This window comes from Melopsittacus undulatus, chromosome Z (assembly GCF_012275295.1).
Source record: "Melopsittacus undulatus isolate bMelUnd1 chromosome Z, bMelUnd1.mat.Z, whole genome shotgun sequence".
Taxonomy (NCBI): Eukaryota; Metazoa; Chordata; class Aves; order Psittaciformes; family Psittaculidae; genus Melopsittacus; species Melopsittacus undulatus.
In genome coordinates, this window is record NC_047557.1 from 28,039,284 (window position 1) to 28,056,462 (window position 17,179).

The window sequence follows — 17,179 nt, forward strand, 5'->3', positions numbered from 1 at the left end:
AGGTATGCATTGCTGTGTCCACTGATGGATTCTGGCAAGTTTGGGAATGAAATGCGTAGGTTCCATCTGATGGTGCTCAGAAGCCGCCAGCCTTGACCCTAGAACTTGAAAAGAAAATGTAATTCCTTCATAATGTTCCACAAACAGGTTTTAAGTGTTGTGATTTGAATGTTTAAAGTGAATTTTTATTGCCATTAATCAGTGTCTGGACACCAAAGAGGATGATGCCATAAGCTTTTTAATGGGATCACTTTCTGGAATTAAGAAATTTGGATTAAAAAAAAGAAAAGCTGTTAGTTGTTGTACAAAATATGATCACCATTGGGTGCATCAGACATAACATTTGTTGTTGGGAATATTATCTTGTTTTGCTTTGAAGTAGAATAGGGCTTATTCTGAAATCTCACTCTGAGATGCTATTTTTCTTTATGGAAAGATTTTTCAAAAGTTGTTTATGCATAGACAAGCCATACAGTCTTCTCAGTGATACCATGAATAATTGTAAGTGCACTATGGAGACAATTGTGTTGGGTATCCCTGACTGGACTTTGGTAAGATGCGCTCTATTCAGTACTCAGCTGTGCATCATTTTATGTCAACCAGAGCTTCCCAGTGCTGCAGAACGAAGAGCTCAAACATCCGTTATACAGCACACTATAACATGGGTGAGCACAGTGACTTGTGAATTATGTTTTTCTACAGTATTTTGCTGTACAAGATGAATGGATGAAACTAATGTTTCTGAAGGAGTGCCCAAATATCTTCATGCTGCTTGTTGTCCCTCTGATTTTATTTTTGTCCTTCCCTCAGAAACATAAACAGATTAACACAGAATTTCTAATTAACTATGAAATGTAGTCTACAATGTTTATTTTTACTGTAACTAAGGCCTTTCTTCTCTTCACAGGGAGAAATTAATCAAGTTTTTAGACAGTAGTTGTCTCCATCATGAGACAACACTAACATGCAGTGTTTATCAACACTTTTTAATAAAATGAAATTTATATTTCCGGATAATATTCATATGCAAAGAGTAGCTCTGATTCCTAGAGATATTTTTAAAAGGTGTGTAATCTTCATTGTTGCTTTTGAATGTTATTTTATTATTGCAGCAATGTAAACAGGTACTAATCTCTCAGATTCTGGGAGGGGCTGGCTGGTGTCTTTACAGGTCTAGAATGCAGAGGAAGCAATTTCTACTGTTCTGTCCCACCTTGCCTCTGCAACCAGTGTGGAACTGAATGTTCTCCCAACAGTCACATTCCTGCTGCCACTGTTGATTGCTGTAGTCAATAAAACGAAGCAGAATTTCTTAAAGCTGCTATTTTTTACTTTGTATTTTCTTAAAAAAAAAACCAAACAAAAAAAAAAGAAAAGGAAATACACCCAAAAAAAGACCCCAACAACCTTTAATGCTCCTGTGCTCCTGCTTTGCCAGCAGGGAGCTGCTGCCGCCAAACATTACGCCTCTTCAGGTTTCGCCTTCCCACATACTTACTAATTGGCACTTTTGGGGAAGGTTTGTGTCTGTAGCTTTTTGGAGCACAGCAGCTTCAGGAGGGGAGGTGACAGAGTGGTGTTCACACTCACAACTGCCTTTATTAGTATGAGAGAAAAACTGCCCAGCTCCAAGATACACTGTTGTAAGTGAGCAACACCAGAGCACTGCAGGCTACCACACATACGAAGTGAGGGTTTATGTGCCCATCCTGCAACAAGGACAGCTTCCTTGAGCTCTCAGCAGGGAGAGGTCAATGCCATGAAGAGCCATGTGTTCAAGAGTGTCACTGAGCCATGGAGAGGTGATGGTCAGGGGCACCTTGAAATGACTGACACATTTTTATAACTCTCGTTTGAAAGGCCACTTCCTACTTGAGAGAAAGTAGTTATGGAACAAGAAGTGTTGCTGTTAACTCTGGTGCTAAGAAATCTCTTTTGACTGCTTTTTTTGCTACACCTTTCCCTGTATGGGGAGCAGGATACATCACAGAGAGAGATAATACCCACCTCCTCTGTCTCAGGGATTCCCTGCTGTAATTATCAGCAGTTCTCTGAGTACACTTTGAAAGTCCTCCACTGCTTCTGCAAGTCCTGCATGAACTCTCTAAGGCAGATGAAGTGCCAAATAGCTCTTAAGACCTGTGTTCTACTTTCTGTAGCTGCTACTGTTCACTTCTAAGTGACCCTTTCCCTTTCCCACACTTACTCAAGAGTGTATTATGGTACCTGAAATGCAATACAAGGTAGTGGCTGGTGACTTGCTTTGATGCTCTCAAGCATGTTAAGACCCCCACCTGTTTCTTAAAGACACCCACTACAGACCTCAGTAGTAATCACAGGTACTTAGTTATTCTAAAGCAGCTGTGGCTGTGTGATTTATGCACCAAGAGATAAATACTCTTAAAGCTAGCAGAGAGCTGATTTTAGTTGATCAGGGAGATGCATGCATCATTGCGAGGGTTTACGCTGCAGCTATAGGACTTCAGTTAAGGATAAAGTTTGCAGTCATCCAGTTCTATGCTCTCCCATGAGTATAGTTTGCATGAAAAACATGGGGTGACTTGACTCATTAACTTGCAAGGTGCATGATATCCTGTAAGGCTAGACCAACAGTTCAGATCTGTCCATGTTTACCATCTGCATTCCTAATTTTGGTGGGAATGGAGACAATGTAAACTGAAGAAGTTTCCGTAAGAATTTTGTTATATAAGGCTTTTACCTTTCTTAAAATTGGCCTTTGAAGCACATGCCTTTCTGAATAGTTGCTGATGAAAATAGTGCTTGCCTATGTGTCCTTAAAGGCTCATGTGCCTGAGCTGCCATATGATGAATTTTAGCTATACTTAGAAGGGAAATAGTGCTGGCTTTCACCATTTAAGAACTGACCTAGATAGTCTTTTCCCTTTCTTGGTAATGTCCTGTTTTCATAGTAGTCAGTGTTCAGTGTGATGGCAGCAGGTAAGAAACATACCAAAATCTGTTCATGTCCTCAGATAACTGAGGATAACCTTAATCTTTTTTGATTTTTTTTTCCAATTCTAATTGTGCTGTAGAATTATTAATATATAGCAAAAATAAACACCTGAATTGCAGCATTCAGTTACATACATAAATATTGTCTACTTCTTATATCAGAGCTTTAAAATAGTAATTTGCACACAATGTTCAACATTTCAGTTTTTAATGTTTCTGTTAGGCAGACTTTGTCTTCATATTGTTTGCTTGGTATTTCTTCTCTCTTCACATTTTTCTTGTGGGGCAGATATCATTTCACTGTGTTGGAAAAGTTGTTACCTTGTTTACAAGATAGTATCTCGTACTGGTAATCCTGTACTGGCAGAGGTAATCTCTAGCAGTTTTTGTACTCTGTACTTTTCTAATCTTTGAAAATCATTTCATGGGACACTCAACAGGGTGTTTCTCCACCTTAAATGATTGCAGGGAGCTTCCACCTTGGTGGCAGCCTTCTTTCCTGAAAGTAGAACTGCTTTTCTGAGTACGGAAGTGTAGAATATTTCTAGATATCGTGCAATCTACTTTCTTAGTCTTTTATTTACCGCATTGCTTAAAGACACTACATGACATGTACCCAATCTCATGAAAGTATGTATGTATAGATATGTAATGGCAGTTAGAAACAGACAATGGAAAATGAAATGTTTATTTAAGGAAACTTTTGCCTATTTTATACATTTTCTGCTGTTGAAACTTCACTGCTGACTAACATGATCATGCTGCCTTCTTTTTGTTCATATTCCTGGTGAGGTTTTGCTACTGGAAATACATTGTGAGAAACAAAGGGCAAAACATGGGTTAATGATTAGAAATAAATGTGTCAACAGAATTCAGTTGTAACCTCTGTGTTCGCTTTTGCTATTGTATGGTGAGAAGTAAAAAAGAGAAACTCATTTCAGTGCAGTGGAAAGAAGCAAACAGTAAAACTTAGTATTTCCTCATATGGCGATTACATAGCTTTAGAAAATTAAGAAATTGAGGAGAGGAGGAGGAAAAGGATTTGCAAAGGTCTTTAATCCTAACATGCCATGCTGCCTTGTAACGGTTTTGGTTGTTTATTCTCTTGCTTCTCAATAGAAGTGTAGAAGTGTAACAGTTCCTATTGCTTGCTTTTAGGCACTGGACCTGGTGCCCTGGGGAATAGGAGTAGGTGAAAATTAGGGCTGGTTAGCCTTGAGTAAGGTACATACATCCTTGGTGACAGAAGTACAAAAACAAGCAGTTCCTGAACAAGTAATGCAGGGGAGAAAGAGCTTCAGCGTATCTATGAACAAAGGCAGAGAGAGAACTCTTGTAACACCCTTCTGTAAAAACATTTCTCAAATTTGTAATTAAAATTAGTAAAAGTTTATCTGTATTGCTGAAAAAGGTTATTTTTTAGGCTTTGTGTGGAAATTACACAGGCTGCAGAAGGGACCTTTAAATTCTGCTGTGACTCAGAAAAACAGAATGTAAATTTTAAAACTTTTTATTTTAATCTGACTGGGACAGACCAAATTCAGCTGCTCTGTTCTTGATTATGCACAGAGTGAGAGAAAAGAGGGAAAGGTATAAATAAATTTTATATTTCCCGTTTTGCCGTTCTTCCAAGAAGACAGATGGATCTGATTTTAGCTCTGTATTGGTTTGTTCACTGTGGCTGACTGTTTATCACAAATCCATGGGCACTGTGGCTGGGAAGAGCTCAAAATACAGCTTAGCTTCCTGGGGAAGTGGGATGTGGATGAGAATAATCTCAATAAAGAGAGGGCCCCTCTGCTAGAGCCTAGTAGGCAGGCACTGGCAACTGTGCAGTAGCTTATTTTGCTCTCCAGATAATGCAAGAGAATATGACAGCCATTCTTCTGTTCCTAAGAACATCTGATTTAGTTTTGGTTTTATACATGCCACATAGTTCCCAGTCTAGGAGTGACCTTCTGTGAAGAAACACATGAATCACATTGAAGATGCATTGTTTCATTGACAGTCCTGCTGTGTTCCTTTTCGGAAGATTTAAGTTCTTGTATTGCTTTTTTCCCAGATTTTGGCTAGTGGTGAAAGATGCAATGCCATCTATTTATGTTGGTGTGCTCATATGGTGACTGAGAAAGATACATCCTATTTTGCTGTTTCTTTATGAATGTGCTGCTATCTAATAATAAATTGACAAAAAATATCTCGAAGGTAACATTTATGGATCTCCGTAGAAAGGTACAGTTTTTGCACTTTATGCTGGACTTGATCTACTGTCTCAGTTTTATAGGAAGGTAACTTTCAGATACATATGACATTTAGGGGAATAAAAAACTTGATCTTAGCTTGGCATGTGCTATAAGATATAGATGGTCCCTTGTTCATGGAGCATGTCTACTTGTGTCAGCACTGAGGTGTAGTTTTGGCTGATAGACAATTTGAATGGAAGCCGAATTTATTGAGATGTGACTGACTGGTGCAGGGCTTTAAATAAGAACTTGTAGATGAGAGAGATAATTCATAGAATAACATAATGGTTTGGATTGGAAGGGACCTTAAATCTCATCCAGTTCCAACTCCCCACCATGGGCAGGGACACCCTCCACTAGACCAGGTTGCTCCAAGCCCTGTCCAACCTGGCCTTGAGCACTGCCAGGGATGGGGCAGCCACAGCTTCTGTGGGCAGCCTGTGCCTCACCATCCTCTCAGTGAAGAATTTTTCATAGGATGCAACCTAAATCTCCCACTTTCAGCTTATAGCCATTCCCTCTTGTTCTGTCACTACATGCCCTTGCAAATGTCCGTCTCCAACCTCCTTCTAGGCCCCCTTTACATACTGGAAGGCTTCTATAAGGTCTCCCTTGAGCCTTCTCTTCTCCAGGCTAACAAGCCAAATTCTCTCAGCTGCCTGGCTCCCTCAGGTGAAAAGTCCTTGTGCAATTAGTCAATCAGCACACTTCTGTGTGCAATGACACTCTCAGAACTTGCCACTGTACAGGTTTTTGGAAGAGAAGAGGGGCATGAGCATGGTTTGAGTAACTAATATAAGTGTTGGCTCACCCTTTCACTGAGAAGGAGGAGGACAGGTTGTGTAAACTCTGTGCTTACTTAAATTACTTGGATTAAATGACAGAGTCCCTGAGCATTAGGAACAGGTTTTTTAATGTTGGTTTGACTAGCCAGCAGAGAGGAACACCCCCTGTATGGAACAAGTGCGTTGCCCTGACTTGTGGTCCCCTCCTTTGGGTGGGTGAGTTCCCTGCAGGTGGCCACATGCACCATGATGTTTTTGGCTGCATACAAGGCAGAGGCAGTATAACACTTGCAGAAAGCTGACAAGTCTTTCTCCATGAGCTGTTGAGCAGGAAGAGTTTGGGGACACCCAGCTAGCCTGGCTCCACTGTGCTCCACCACAGGTGCTGCTAGACAGTCTCCAGTTGGTTCATGCCAGTTCCAGATCAAACTGTTTCTTGGGTTTGGTGACTCTGCTTGCAGTTTTGCATGTGATGAGGTGGCTGGTGGGTTCTAGCTGCCATGAAATCCTGCAACCCTGCCATGACAGTGTGCAGGCTTGCAGTCTACAGGCTGTGGTTAGGAGACAGTGGCTTTGAAGGAGGGAGGAGAGAAACCTGCTCACCTCTGGAATGAAAGCAAAGGCTCAGCCTGTGGTCAGGGGAGGAGGCAAGAAAAATCATGCACACATGCTGGCTGTTCCTGGGAGACACTTGTGATGAAATAAGGAGGGGAAAGCAGCCTGGAGGATGTCATTACTGGCCAAGATGAAGCTCTTCGCTTATGGTCTTAGTACAATGGAAAAGTTGCAGGGGATGAGGTCCTATTTCTGAAAGGCCTCCAGCAATTGACAGAAATGGGCCCATGTGAATATTAAGGTTGTAGATCCATTCTGGCACTTAGTAGTTACGGATATTGGCAGTGTGGGCTGTAGAGTCACATGGAAAGTATGGCTTTACAATCCTCTGTTGTAAGTTTGTGATAGAGGAAATGTGTGAGGTTGGCCCTTGCAATATTGTCTCCTTGCCTCTATAGTTTTCCATTTGCACTGTGGAAAACCCCTATAATTTCTGTGTTTCTGTGTGGGAAGGACTGGTTGATACTGGAGTCCACAGTACCCATACTAGTAGTTAAAAAAGGAAAAGCACTACCAGGATTTGGGTATTGATTTGGGGCAGGACGCAGCATTTAGGGCTAGATGGGGACAAAGCTGACCTATTGCTGGAGGTGTCTCTTGTAAAAATACTCCTTTGGCTGGTATATTCCACCAGCATGGAATAGCTACATGGGCAAATTCTGCTAGACAAGTCTTTGAACTTCCCAACTGTCCCACAGCAACATGGCTGCAATGCATGCCACCCTTTTGTCATAACAGATTTATGGTTCCTCTGACTATGTATTTAGGTTCCTCAGACCTAAAATCAGAAGACAAGACAGACTGAGATTTGGCTGTCTACCTCTAAATATGTTTTGTGCTTGTGCCACTGTTTCTTAAAGTGTCATCAATAACTAAATACTTGGGTGCTTTGTAGAAGAGTTAGCTTTCTCTGTTTACCAAAGTTTGTGCCTCAAAATCCTTGCAGCTTTTTTTTAGATGCAAAGTCTAAATGATATCATAGTGCATTTCATAAGCTGTTTCATAGAATTCCTTGATTGGTTTATTCATCTCAACCTTCAATTTTATCTACCTTTAAATTCACTTTAAATAAGTGAATTAAAGTATTGGGAACTGCAGATGTGTTTTCACAACTGTTATTCAACTTCTAATGTTTAAAAGGATTCTGTGTTTCATCCTGTCCCACTGGGTGAACAGATGTGATGGATAGTTTAGGTATATGCTGTAGAGGAGAAAGTGGAACTGCTTCTTGTGCCAGGCACAGCAGCTTCGGTGTTGTCAGCACTGGGAGGCCACAGGTATACTGCAGCTGGTGTGTGCATCCCCAGTAAGCATTCAATCCTCTCCTAAATTGACTACTGTTTTGGAAGCCTCTTCATTTGTTACTGGTGCTGAATTTGGGTCTTTGTCATGGCAGGTGAAAACGCTGCTCAGCACACATGTTGTTTCATTTCCCTCTTGAAGAATGATCAGACTGAACTCCTTCAAGCCAAGGAAGTCTCAGCCCTCCCGTTTCTCCACAAGAAAAATGTGGATAGCCCAGTTGCATCCTTTGGGCTCCCTGTCACAGCAAGCATTACAACACATAGCAATATCATACTGGCCTGAATTCATGTACTTTCATGTGACTCATTTATTCACTGGCACAAACCAAAGGGAGTGTCTTCTACATCACTCATTAGGAATTTCGGGTACATAAAAAAGTTTTTTTCTACCCTTGTGTTTCTTTTTCTAGTTGAGTTTTTTCCTGTAATATAAACAGAAATTAGTTTCTGAGTTACAGCACTGTGCAGCCTCCTGACATTGCTGGGGTTATGTTTTGGTTTTTTTTTTTTTAATTCTGTAACGTAATGTGATGACAGTGATGTTGTCAGGAATGATTTGCAGAAGAGATGGGTGGTCTGACAATGTTTGCAGGGTGTGGGGGGCCTTGCAGCGCTATGTGATGGGTGTCATCTTGAACATACCTGTCTGTGTTCAGGCTCACAGCATATGAGTAAAGATCATGCCTCTGGTGTATTAGACAGAGGCCACCAATCAACACACTGGACAAAGAAAGATTTTAGCCCAGTTCCTCTGGAAAGGTATTCTTTTTTCTGGGAGTGTCAGCTGTGCCACCTACGATGTGCAGAATCCATACAAAGACTTCCTTTTACCAGTGAATGCTTATCCTTATAGTAAGAAAATAAGCAAGAGCTGCCACTCCTGGCTGACAGTTAATCTGCTGGATCTCAGAGGACAGGTATGGTTACCTCAAATCCATTAGGCTGACCTGATGTGCATTTGGATGCTTGGGAAGGCTGTGTCCAGCCTCTGGCCTATACTAGGGAAACCTGTGTGTGCTGCACATAAGTTCTGTTCTATTTTAATTTTCACTTGCTTGACAAAAACTACCAAAACTAAGGGTTTCCTTCCTATGTATTAGTTGGTTGTTAGAGCCAAGCAGAGTTATGATAAGTGTTGAATTTACCATTTTGTAAGATTGTTCTTGCAGAAATTTGTTTAGTAAGATGCTGTTCATGGCAATGGTCTTCTGCATGGTCAGGTTCACAGCACATGAAAGGATACAAATAGGGCAAGAAACGACCTGGGGATGAAATTGCCGAAGAGCTGGGGGAGAAGATTGAGTTCTATAAAATCGTGAGGAGTGTGGATAAGCTGAATCTGCACTGCTCTTCACCAAGCCCTGCAATGCAAGAATTTAGTGGCACTTAGTAAAATTTGTAGTACTTCAGTTTAAAATTAGAAAAAATGTATGCAGTGGATATTATTAGCCCTGGACTTCCTATCCCAAAATGCAGCAGAGGCAGACAGCATCAGCAGAGTCAGTAAGGGGCCAGTCTAATTCACAGGGGACTCATGTGAATGTTAAAATGACACAGTAAGCATCATAGAATCAGAGCAGTTAGGGTTGGAAAGGACCTTACGATCATCTAGGTCCAACCCCCCTCCCATGGGCAGGGACACCTCACACTAAACTATTCCACCCAAGGCTCTGTCCAACCCTGCCTTGAACACCGCCAGGGATGGAGCATTCAAAACTTCCTTGGGAGTTCCTTCCATTCCAGTACCTCACCACCCTAACAGTAAAGAATTTCTTCCTTATATCCAATCTAAACCTCTGCTGTTTAGGTTTTAACCCATTACCCCTTGTCCTATCACTACAGTCCCTAATGAAGAGTCCCTCCCCAGCATCCCTGTAGACCCCCTTCAGATACTGGAAGGCTGCTATGAGGTCTCCATGCAGCCTTCTCCAGGCTGAACAGCCCCAACTTTCTCAGCCTGTCTTCACAGGGGAGGTGCTCCAGTCCCCTTATCCTCGTGGCCTCCTCTGGACTTGTTCCAACAGTTCCATGTCCTTTTTATGTTGAGGACACCAGAACTGCACACAATACTCCAAGTGAGGTCTGACGAGAGCAGAGTAGAGGGGCAGGATCACCTCCTTCGACCTGCTGGTCACGCTCCTTTTGATGCAGCCCAGGATACGGTTGGCTTTCTGGGCTGTGAGCACACACTGCAGCCGGCTCATGTTCATTTTCTCATTGACCAACACCCCCAAGTCCTTCTCCACAGGGCTGCTCTGAATCTCTTTTCTGCCCAACCTGTAGCTGTGCCTGGGATTGCTCTGACCCAGGTGTAGGACCTTGCACTTGGCATTGTTATGTACTATATACCTTAAGGATATACCTTAAGATATTTCCAATCCAATTATTGTTGGTGTTGTAAGCACATGGAAGCATCATCAGGCACATGTACTGTCCTTAAATAGTATCTCTTGTTGCCACTATTGAAAACAAGGTAGTCTAGATTGACCACTCACCTGGCTCCACTGAATGCTGGTTTATATCTGCTGGGTAGTATTTTGAACTTCTTCTGTTGCCTAGTTCCAGCAACTCAATGCATGGCTTGTGTAGAACAGCTGATTTCTTTTCTGTATCCTCCAGACCCCCTTGGGATAACTCCAAATGAAGAGAAAGGGAAAGTAAACCCAACAGCTGATGGTAGAGCATTGCTGTCATCAATAACAAACTTGACCAAGCACTAATGGGGGAAATCCAGAAAATTGCTGGGTTATTTAGGGTAGCTAGAAGGATTCAATGCCTTTGAAAGATTTTCATATATGATCATTTCCTGAGACATAATATTTACCAAAAGCTGCTCAGTAAACCCCAGAAGTAGATAGGTGGCTTGGGAGAGGGAAGTAGAAGCTTTTGTATAAGCTTAGCTCAAGAGATAAGGAGACCATTTTCAAGTATGCAGAAGAAAACCCTCAGACTCTTATGTTATTGAAGACTGTACATTTATTCTCTGCTTGGAGAAATAACAAGGCAGGCAGACAGCTAATGCTGTCTTAAGATGGGGGACAAGACAGCTTAGGACATCCCCATGAAAGTGACTGATGGTTAACTCCAACAGAACTTGAGAATTGTAGCCTGACATTGCAGTACTGGGGAGTTTGTGGTTCAAAAGCAACAAAGCTCAGTCAGATCTGATTGTTTTTGGGTCTGTGGCAGAAGCGAAGCATGAGCCCTGGCTGGGAGCACTTCTGACTTTTCTTTCTTCAGCTTGCTGACTCAGGTCCCAGGATTTCTGAGCCATCACTCTCTTAACAGAGCTTAGCTCAGCATTCGCCTGGAGCTCTGCTGTAAAGAGAGACTTCATACAGGCCAGTGCTGTAAGTGGAGGGAGCAAGGAAGGCAGGCACGTAAAATCATGCTGACCACAGCCATATCTTGTTAATTAACTCGCCTGTTGAAAGGATTTACAAGGCTTCTTTTGCCCTCATCATGATGCAGATCCTGCAGAAAAGAGCATACCATAGTGAGAGGTGGCTTTTCTTGGTTGCCTGCTTATATTCCAAAACAAACTGCCTGTCATAATGCATACAGTGAGAATAGCCTCTGGATCATCTCTGTTGATGGTAGAGGCTGAATCACAACAGGCTGCTGCCTGAGAGTGGCTGCTGGAAACACTGATCCCAAGAAGTTTTTACTTTTGCATTTGAGGGTGGCCTAGGCAAATAGCCTGTGCTAGCAACTGATCTTGTTCTGTTACTGAGACTTAAGCAGCAACTGAAGTTGTGTATTTCTGCTTGTGATCTGGATGCAACATTGAAAAGACATTCACTCTAGAAAGTATGTAAATGGGTGAATTGTTACATGGTTAAATACTTAAGTGAAATTTAAAATCGTTCATGGTTTCCCCTTAACCAAAGCTCACTGCTCTGTGCCTGACCTGGAAAAAAATATCCTTATATTCTAGCATTCTTGGTTGTGTCTTAGCTTTAATTATTAAAAAATAAAAAATCCCTCTTACCAACTTTTCCTCTCAGTTTATTGGCCACCTGTTTTGATAAACATACAGATAAGAAGTACACAACCACTGTAGGGGGTGAGATTGGAAAGCAAATATCAGTGAGATACACAGACATTCTCCCAGGGTACATACCAACCACAGAGCAACTCCCCACATACTTTCTCTTTTACTGTTGCTGGCTTCAGCCCTTGCTTCATTTAAATTGCACCTGGCATATTTGTTTGAGGGTACGAATTATGTTGTAGACATTCCTGTTTCCTGTAGAGCTGCACAAGTCTGGAAAGTGCTTGCCCCTCTGGCTGAGCAGGAGGAGGGATTTCTAGTGCCAGTTTCTTCTTGCAGCTAGAGAAATTACCATCCGTGTGCTTAGATGGGCTTTGCATGTATCATGGCTCTTGTGTGCAAATGTTATCAGTATCTTGCATAATGAAACTGATCGAGTTCTACCCACATGTGAGGGAGACGTGTCAGGCAGAAGTCTTGTTGCACTGATGTCTAACAGGAATGGAGCAGTACCAGTTCTTCCTCAAGTTCTTCATCTTGTGGGTCAACTTGCTCCGTCAAATCTCTCTACCCCAGGTCTACTTAATCACTGCTTTGTGCCTGTTGGACAGAATTGCAAGGCTGGGACCATCCTTTGACTGCATCTATCTGAACAGTGGGGAGCTACTGTCTGAATTCTGCACATCCCTGCTCACAATGCTTCCACTTTTAGTCCACAACTTAAGCAACAGCATCTTAGTGTCTCAGACATGTGGTTCAAGATATCTGCAGATCTGCAGCTTGTGTTGAATGGTTGATGTGACCATTTACTCTTAACAGTCTGCATGCCATGAGAAAAAAAGAAGGTAATATGCATACCTACTTAGCCTAAAGCCCTGTTGCCTGGGAACCTAAGGCCTGTCTTCTTGATTCCCACAAACAAGTGTGTATGCATCACTGTTTCCCACATGTGACTGTGGTCCTTGGACAAGAAGACTCTCATGACTGCTTTTCTGGGTTAAGAGCTAAGTTATCTTTCTCTTCTAACTACTGTGTTGCCAACATGCCATTCCACAACCGCTCTTAGATTAAACCTCAACTGTTTACTGCCTTAAGTCTTTCTTGCAATCATCAGACTAAAATGGGAGACTGGGTTCTCAGCAAGCTCTGTGCCTCTGGAGTCTGCACCTCTGCTGTGTGAATGCCAGAACTGATATATATGTATTCAGATATTTCTGGTGCAGAAACAGTAGAATAGGTGTAGGTGACTTGACAAGATGCAGCACAAACAAGGAGCAAGGTTCTTGTCCCTTGTATTTAGGACAGGGTTAGGACATATGCTTTATGTTCTGCTTAAAGAATCACCATTCTGGAAAAACCTGTAAAAGCTGCAATGTTGCGATAGTTTATAGAAACTGCAGATCATGTGTGTTTAAGGTTTCTGCTATTGAACCTTAGGGCAGAAGAGAGTTTGAGTATCTAGTTCAAAACACTTTAAACAACTGCTTCATTGAGCAATAACACTTCATATAGCTAGTCCCTGCTTGTTTTGCATTTGCCCTAGGGCCTGTAAATCACAGTACTCACAGGCAGGCATGGCATGAGCATGTAAAAACACATGGGCAGAAAGTTGAAGAGTTGGGAATGGAATATATAATCTCTGCTGATTTTCTTTTGTGAGATGTCTGTGCCGGAGAACATCCTTTGCTCTAGAGCTGGCTAAGTTTTCCTCCTGTGTATTCCAGCTGGCCTTCAGTGCTGTCCTGCGCCTGGCCCACACAAGGCACTTCTGTCAAAGTGCAGCTACTGGGATGTGTGTGGCTGGGGAATCACATGCACTGCCTTTCTAAAAATGGCCCATGTACACGTGGATGCAGTTTCAGAAATTCAGTTCCCAGCATACTGGGGCTCAAAGTATGAATTCCCTTCTTCCATGAGTCTGCTAAACTAGACCATATTTTTTACATACTTTAACAGCTGTTTAATTGGCAGGTTGTCAGCTGCAGTTACATTTCATCAAAAAAGCCCCAACCCCCCCCCAAAAAAAACCCAATTCTTCCACATATTTTAGCTAGAAAATTATTAGATCCTATGGTTTTATCCTTTTTTTCTTTATTTCTATGTGTAGAACTACATTTGCTTCCTGAAATATTTTATTAATTTAAGCTCAGAGGCATCGCTGTTTTAACTAAAGTTGGGTTTTTTTCTTAATGGAGGTACTTAAGCCTGCACAGCTTTGAAACCAATAGAAGTGTACCCAGAAGGGAGTCTGTAGAAGGCCAGCTGCATCTCTTTAAGGCACACCAAAATGTAGACCTGAGGCCCTGCTTGGCTTTCAGCAGTGTCTTTGTTAATTTTATGTCAGTTCTTACCTCAACTCTGTTTGCTTCTCGTTATTCAGAAGCTCTCCTCATGTGTGCCCATGATGGTGACTGTCACTTTTGAAACTGATAAGATGAAGCTTAACAGATACTAAATCCATGATGAGTTTCCAGGCATGCCGCAACATGTTAAGTTGAGGTTCACTGGCTGATCCACTCTCATTTGGGAGTGCAATCCACCTAAAAGGGCTGTGTGCCCCAAAGTGCTCCCTCTCACCTATCTGCCTGTACCATCCCTTGGTGCACGTTCTCACACCTCCCTTTGTACAGGCACCAGTTGCAGTGCAGTTGGTGGTACAAGCAGAGCAAGCTCAGGCAGCAGGCTGATATCCAGCTTTGCAGAAGCACCAAAGCAAGACCCTGAAGGACTTGGGCCTTCAGTGTGGATGCAAGTCTTGTGTCAGATTTCCTAAGCAGCCTGCCCTGGGCTTGCTTTGCTTCTACTGGGACAGGAAGCTACAGATGGGCAGAACATGAGTAGTCTGATATAGCAAGGCTGCTGTAAAACAGTGTGCTTGCTGGTTAGGTTTACTGTGGTGCAAGGCTTACGCTGCAGCAGCATAAAACAAATGTATATAGTGAAAGCAGGACAGCACACCTGTGGCAGGACTAGTGAGAAGCAGAGAGCAGTACTGAACCGATTAGAAGGGGGTGAATTAATTCATCCCTGCTTACCCTGTGGGGCACTGCTGGTAGAGACTGACATCCAGCCAAGTGCAGCCTGCCTTGAGAGAGTGGCTGTCCTGAAAAACTTAACAGGGAGACACATAATTTTTCAGAAAGCATTTGCTGTGACTTGGTAGAAATTGCCTTTCTTAAAGCATAACTTTAAGAATACATCCTGATAGCAATGGCAGAGATGGGAGTGATGCTTTAAAATTTCTCACTTTGAAACAAAGTGGTTAATACTTTACTAAAGCTCACGGATCTCAAACTTTGGTCCTGACTCCAAACTCAGCCAGCAACATGCTCTTCTATTTTGTGTTTTGCCAAGCTTCATTGTTTCAGAAATCTGATAATTATTGTTATGCCTGGAATCTTGTGATGGGCCTCCCTCCGTCATGGTCTGTGTTGGATGCCTGCTTTATTTTGTTGTTGGTAGCTTTCTGCTTGTATGTCTTTATGACAGCTTCGTGTCCTACCCACCATTCAACAAGAGATCATAAATTTAAGGGTATATGGCAGAGCCTGGGGAGGAGGAGTTGCAATGGAGGTCTTTTTGCATTCTTGGAAAATTGATGTCAGGATTGTACTAAAAATGAAGCAATTTGTGTGTATGTTCATTGAAGGGGAAATCAAAGACTGTGTGACAGAGCTCTGTTAGTTTTAAGAGACAGCCAGCTTCTCTGTCAGTTGGTATACCTTTGACTCAGATTCATATGGTGTTTACACCAGTTCATTTCTGGATTTTCTTTTTCTTTGCTAATCTGCTTAGCTTTTAAATACCTCCACACATGTACTATCAGAGCCAAATCAAATGTAATTGGAAAAATGTGACTGCTTTGTTGAGGAGCTGTCAGCCTGAGTCGACTGGGGTCGGTGCAGCAGGGTGTTCTTCACACACCTAAGCTCCACCTATTTGAGTCAACAAAATGAAATTGCTGTTTTGATTGTAGAAAACTTGAAGCAGAGCCAAGAGGAGGCATCTCTGCAGCCCCAGATGAGTCAAATCTGTTGCTCTGAGGATGAGGGTTGCGATCAGGTTGGCCCCATGGTTGGCAGAACAGGAGCCTGGTTGCAGGGCCAGCAAGGCTGGCTTTGCAGAGCCAGGCAGCAGCCAGCTAGCCACACAACTGCTGCTGGTTTTGCTTCTCTCTCTCACTTGGCTTCTGCTGGGCAGCCACCCGCCCAGGGCAACTGCACCCTTTTTCTGTACCTGCAGCCTGAGCTTCAGGCAAGCGCTGCTTCTCCATTGAGTCTGCCAGATGTGGGCTGAAAGAAAACCTTACACCCTGAAAGCCTGTTTGCTGCAGGGACCTGCAGGGTACAGGTCTTCCAGACAGTGAGGATGCACATGCTTGTTTTGGATGTATCTGCGGTGGGGTCCTCCTGCCCTCACCTTTTTAGGGTGACATCTGAGCTTGGAAATAGCAACACGTCCCTTGCTCGCTGGTACAGCTCTTCTATAGGCATTTTTTACCTAAAATCCTCTAACCCTGCCTGTTGGGTAGTCTAAAATTTTACACGTGTCAGCAAACGTGAGGAAGCTGCCCTGGTGCAAGGGAGGCTGGGGACAAACTGCAGAAAAGCTGCAGGCAGGCAAAAAAAAAACAACCCCAAGGCCAATAGCAAATTCATCTGGCTACGTCCTCACTGAGGACAGATCTGGAGCAATGGTCCCCCTTGGAGTTTGTCAGAGAGCCACAATTCACCTTCAGACAGCAGGACAGCCTTGGGTTTTGTGATAGCTGCAGCGCTGATTAAGAGGAATATAAGTTACTGCTGTGGTGAAGCTTGCACTGAAGATGAGACTTGAAGCACTCAGAAATGCCTACTGCTTAATGTACCTAACTTCTTAAAACTAAATGGTTTTAACTGACTTTTTCTTGTCTGTTCCAGGTTGCATGTCAGGTTGGACTTGATGCATGGCATTTGCATGATACCTAACAGCCTAGCTCTGGATGTGTCACTGAGCAAACATGGCCTACCCAGCAAATACTAACGGCGGTGCTACAGGTAACTGACTGGGAACACTTTTCCCACTTTGGGATTAAATTTTTTTTTAAAAAGCTTTGTTCTTAAACTGTGAAAGCAGCAGCAAAGGAAAGGAGCACCAGTGAAGATTAAATCCTGAAAACTGATTTCCTGGTAGAGCAGAGCCTGTCTGCTCCCCCTTCCCCACCCCCAATAATGTTTTAAATGCTGAAAGTGTGGAAAGTTGTTTGCAAAGATGTAAGGGCTGGCA

At 42.7% G+C, this 17,179-nt stretch overlaps 1 protein-coding gene across 1 annotated transcript in view; it reads left to right on the forward strand.

Moving 5' to 3' along the window:
• The window catches only part of KANK1 (KN motif and ankyrin repeat domains 1), a 134,821-nt gene that overhangs the window by 61,309 nt on the left and 56,333 nt on the right, over positions 1-17,179 (forward strand). Inside the window, exon 3 of the mRNA XM_031054163.2 lies at positions 16,834-16,950. Within this exon, the coding sequence (XP_030910023.1) occupies positions 16,914-16,950 (37 nt within the window). The 5' untranslated portion in view covers positions 16,834-16,913. The remainder of the gene's footprint in view (positions 1-16,833; positions 16,951-17,179) is intronic.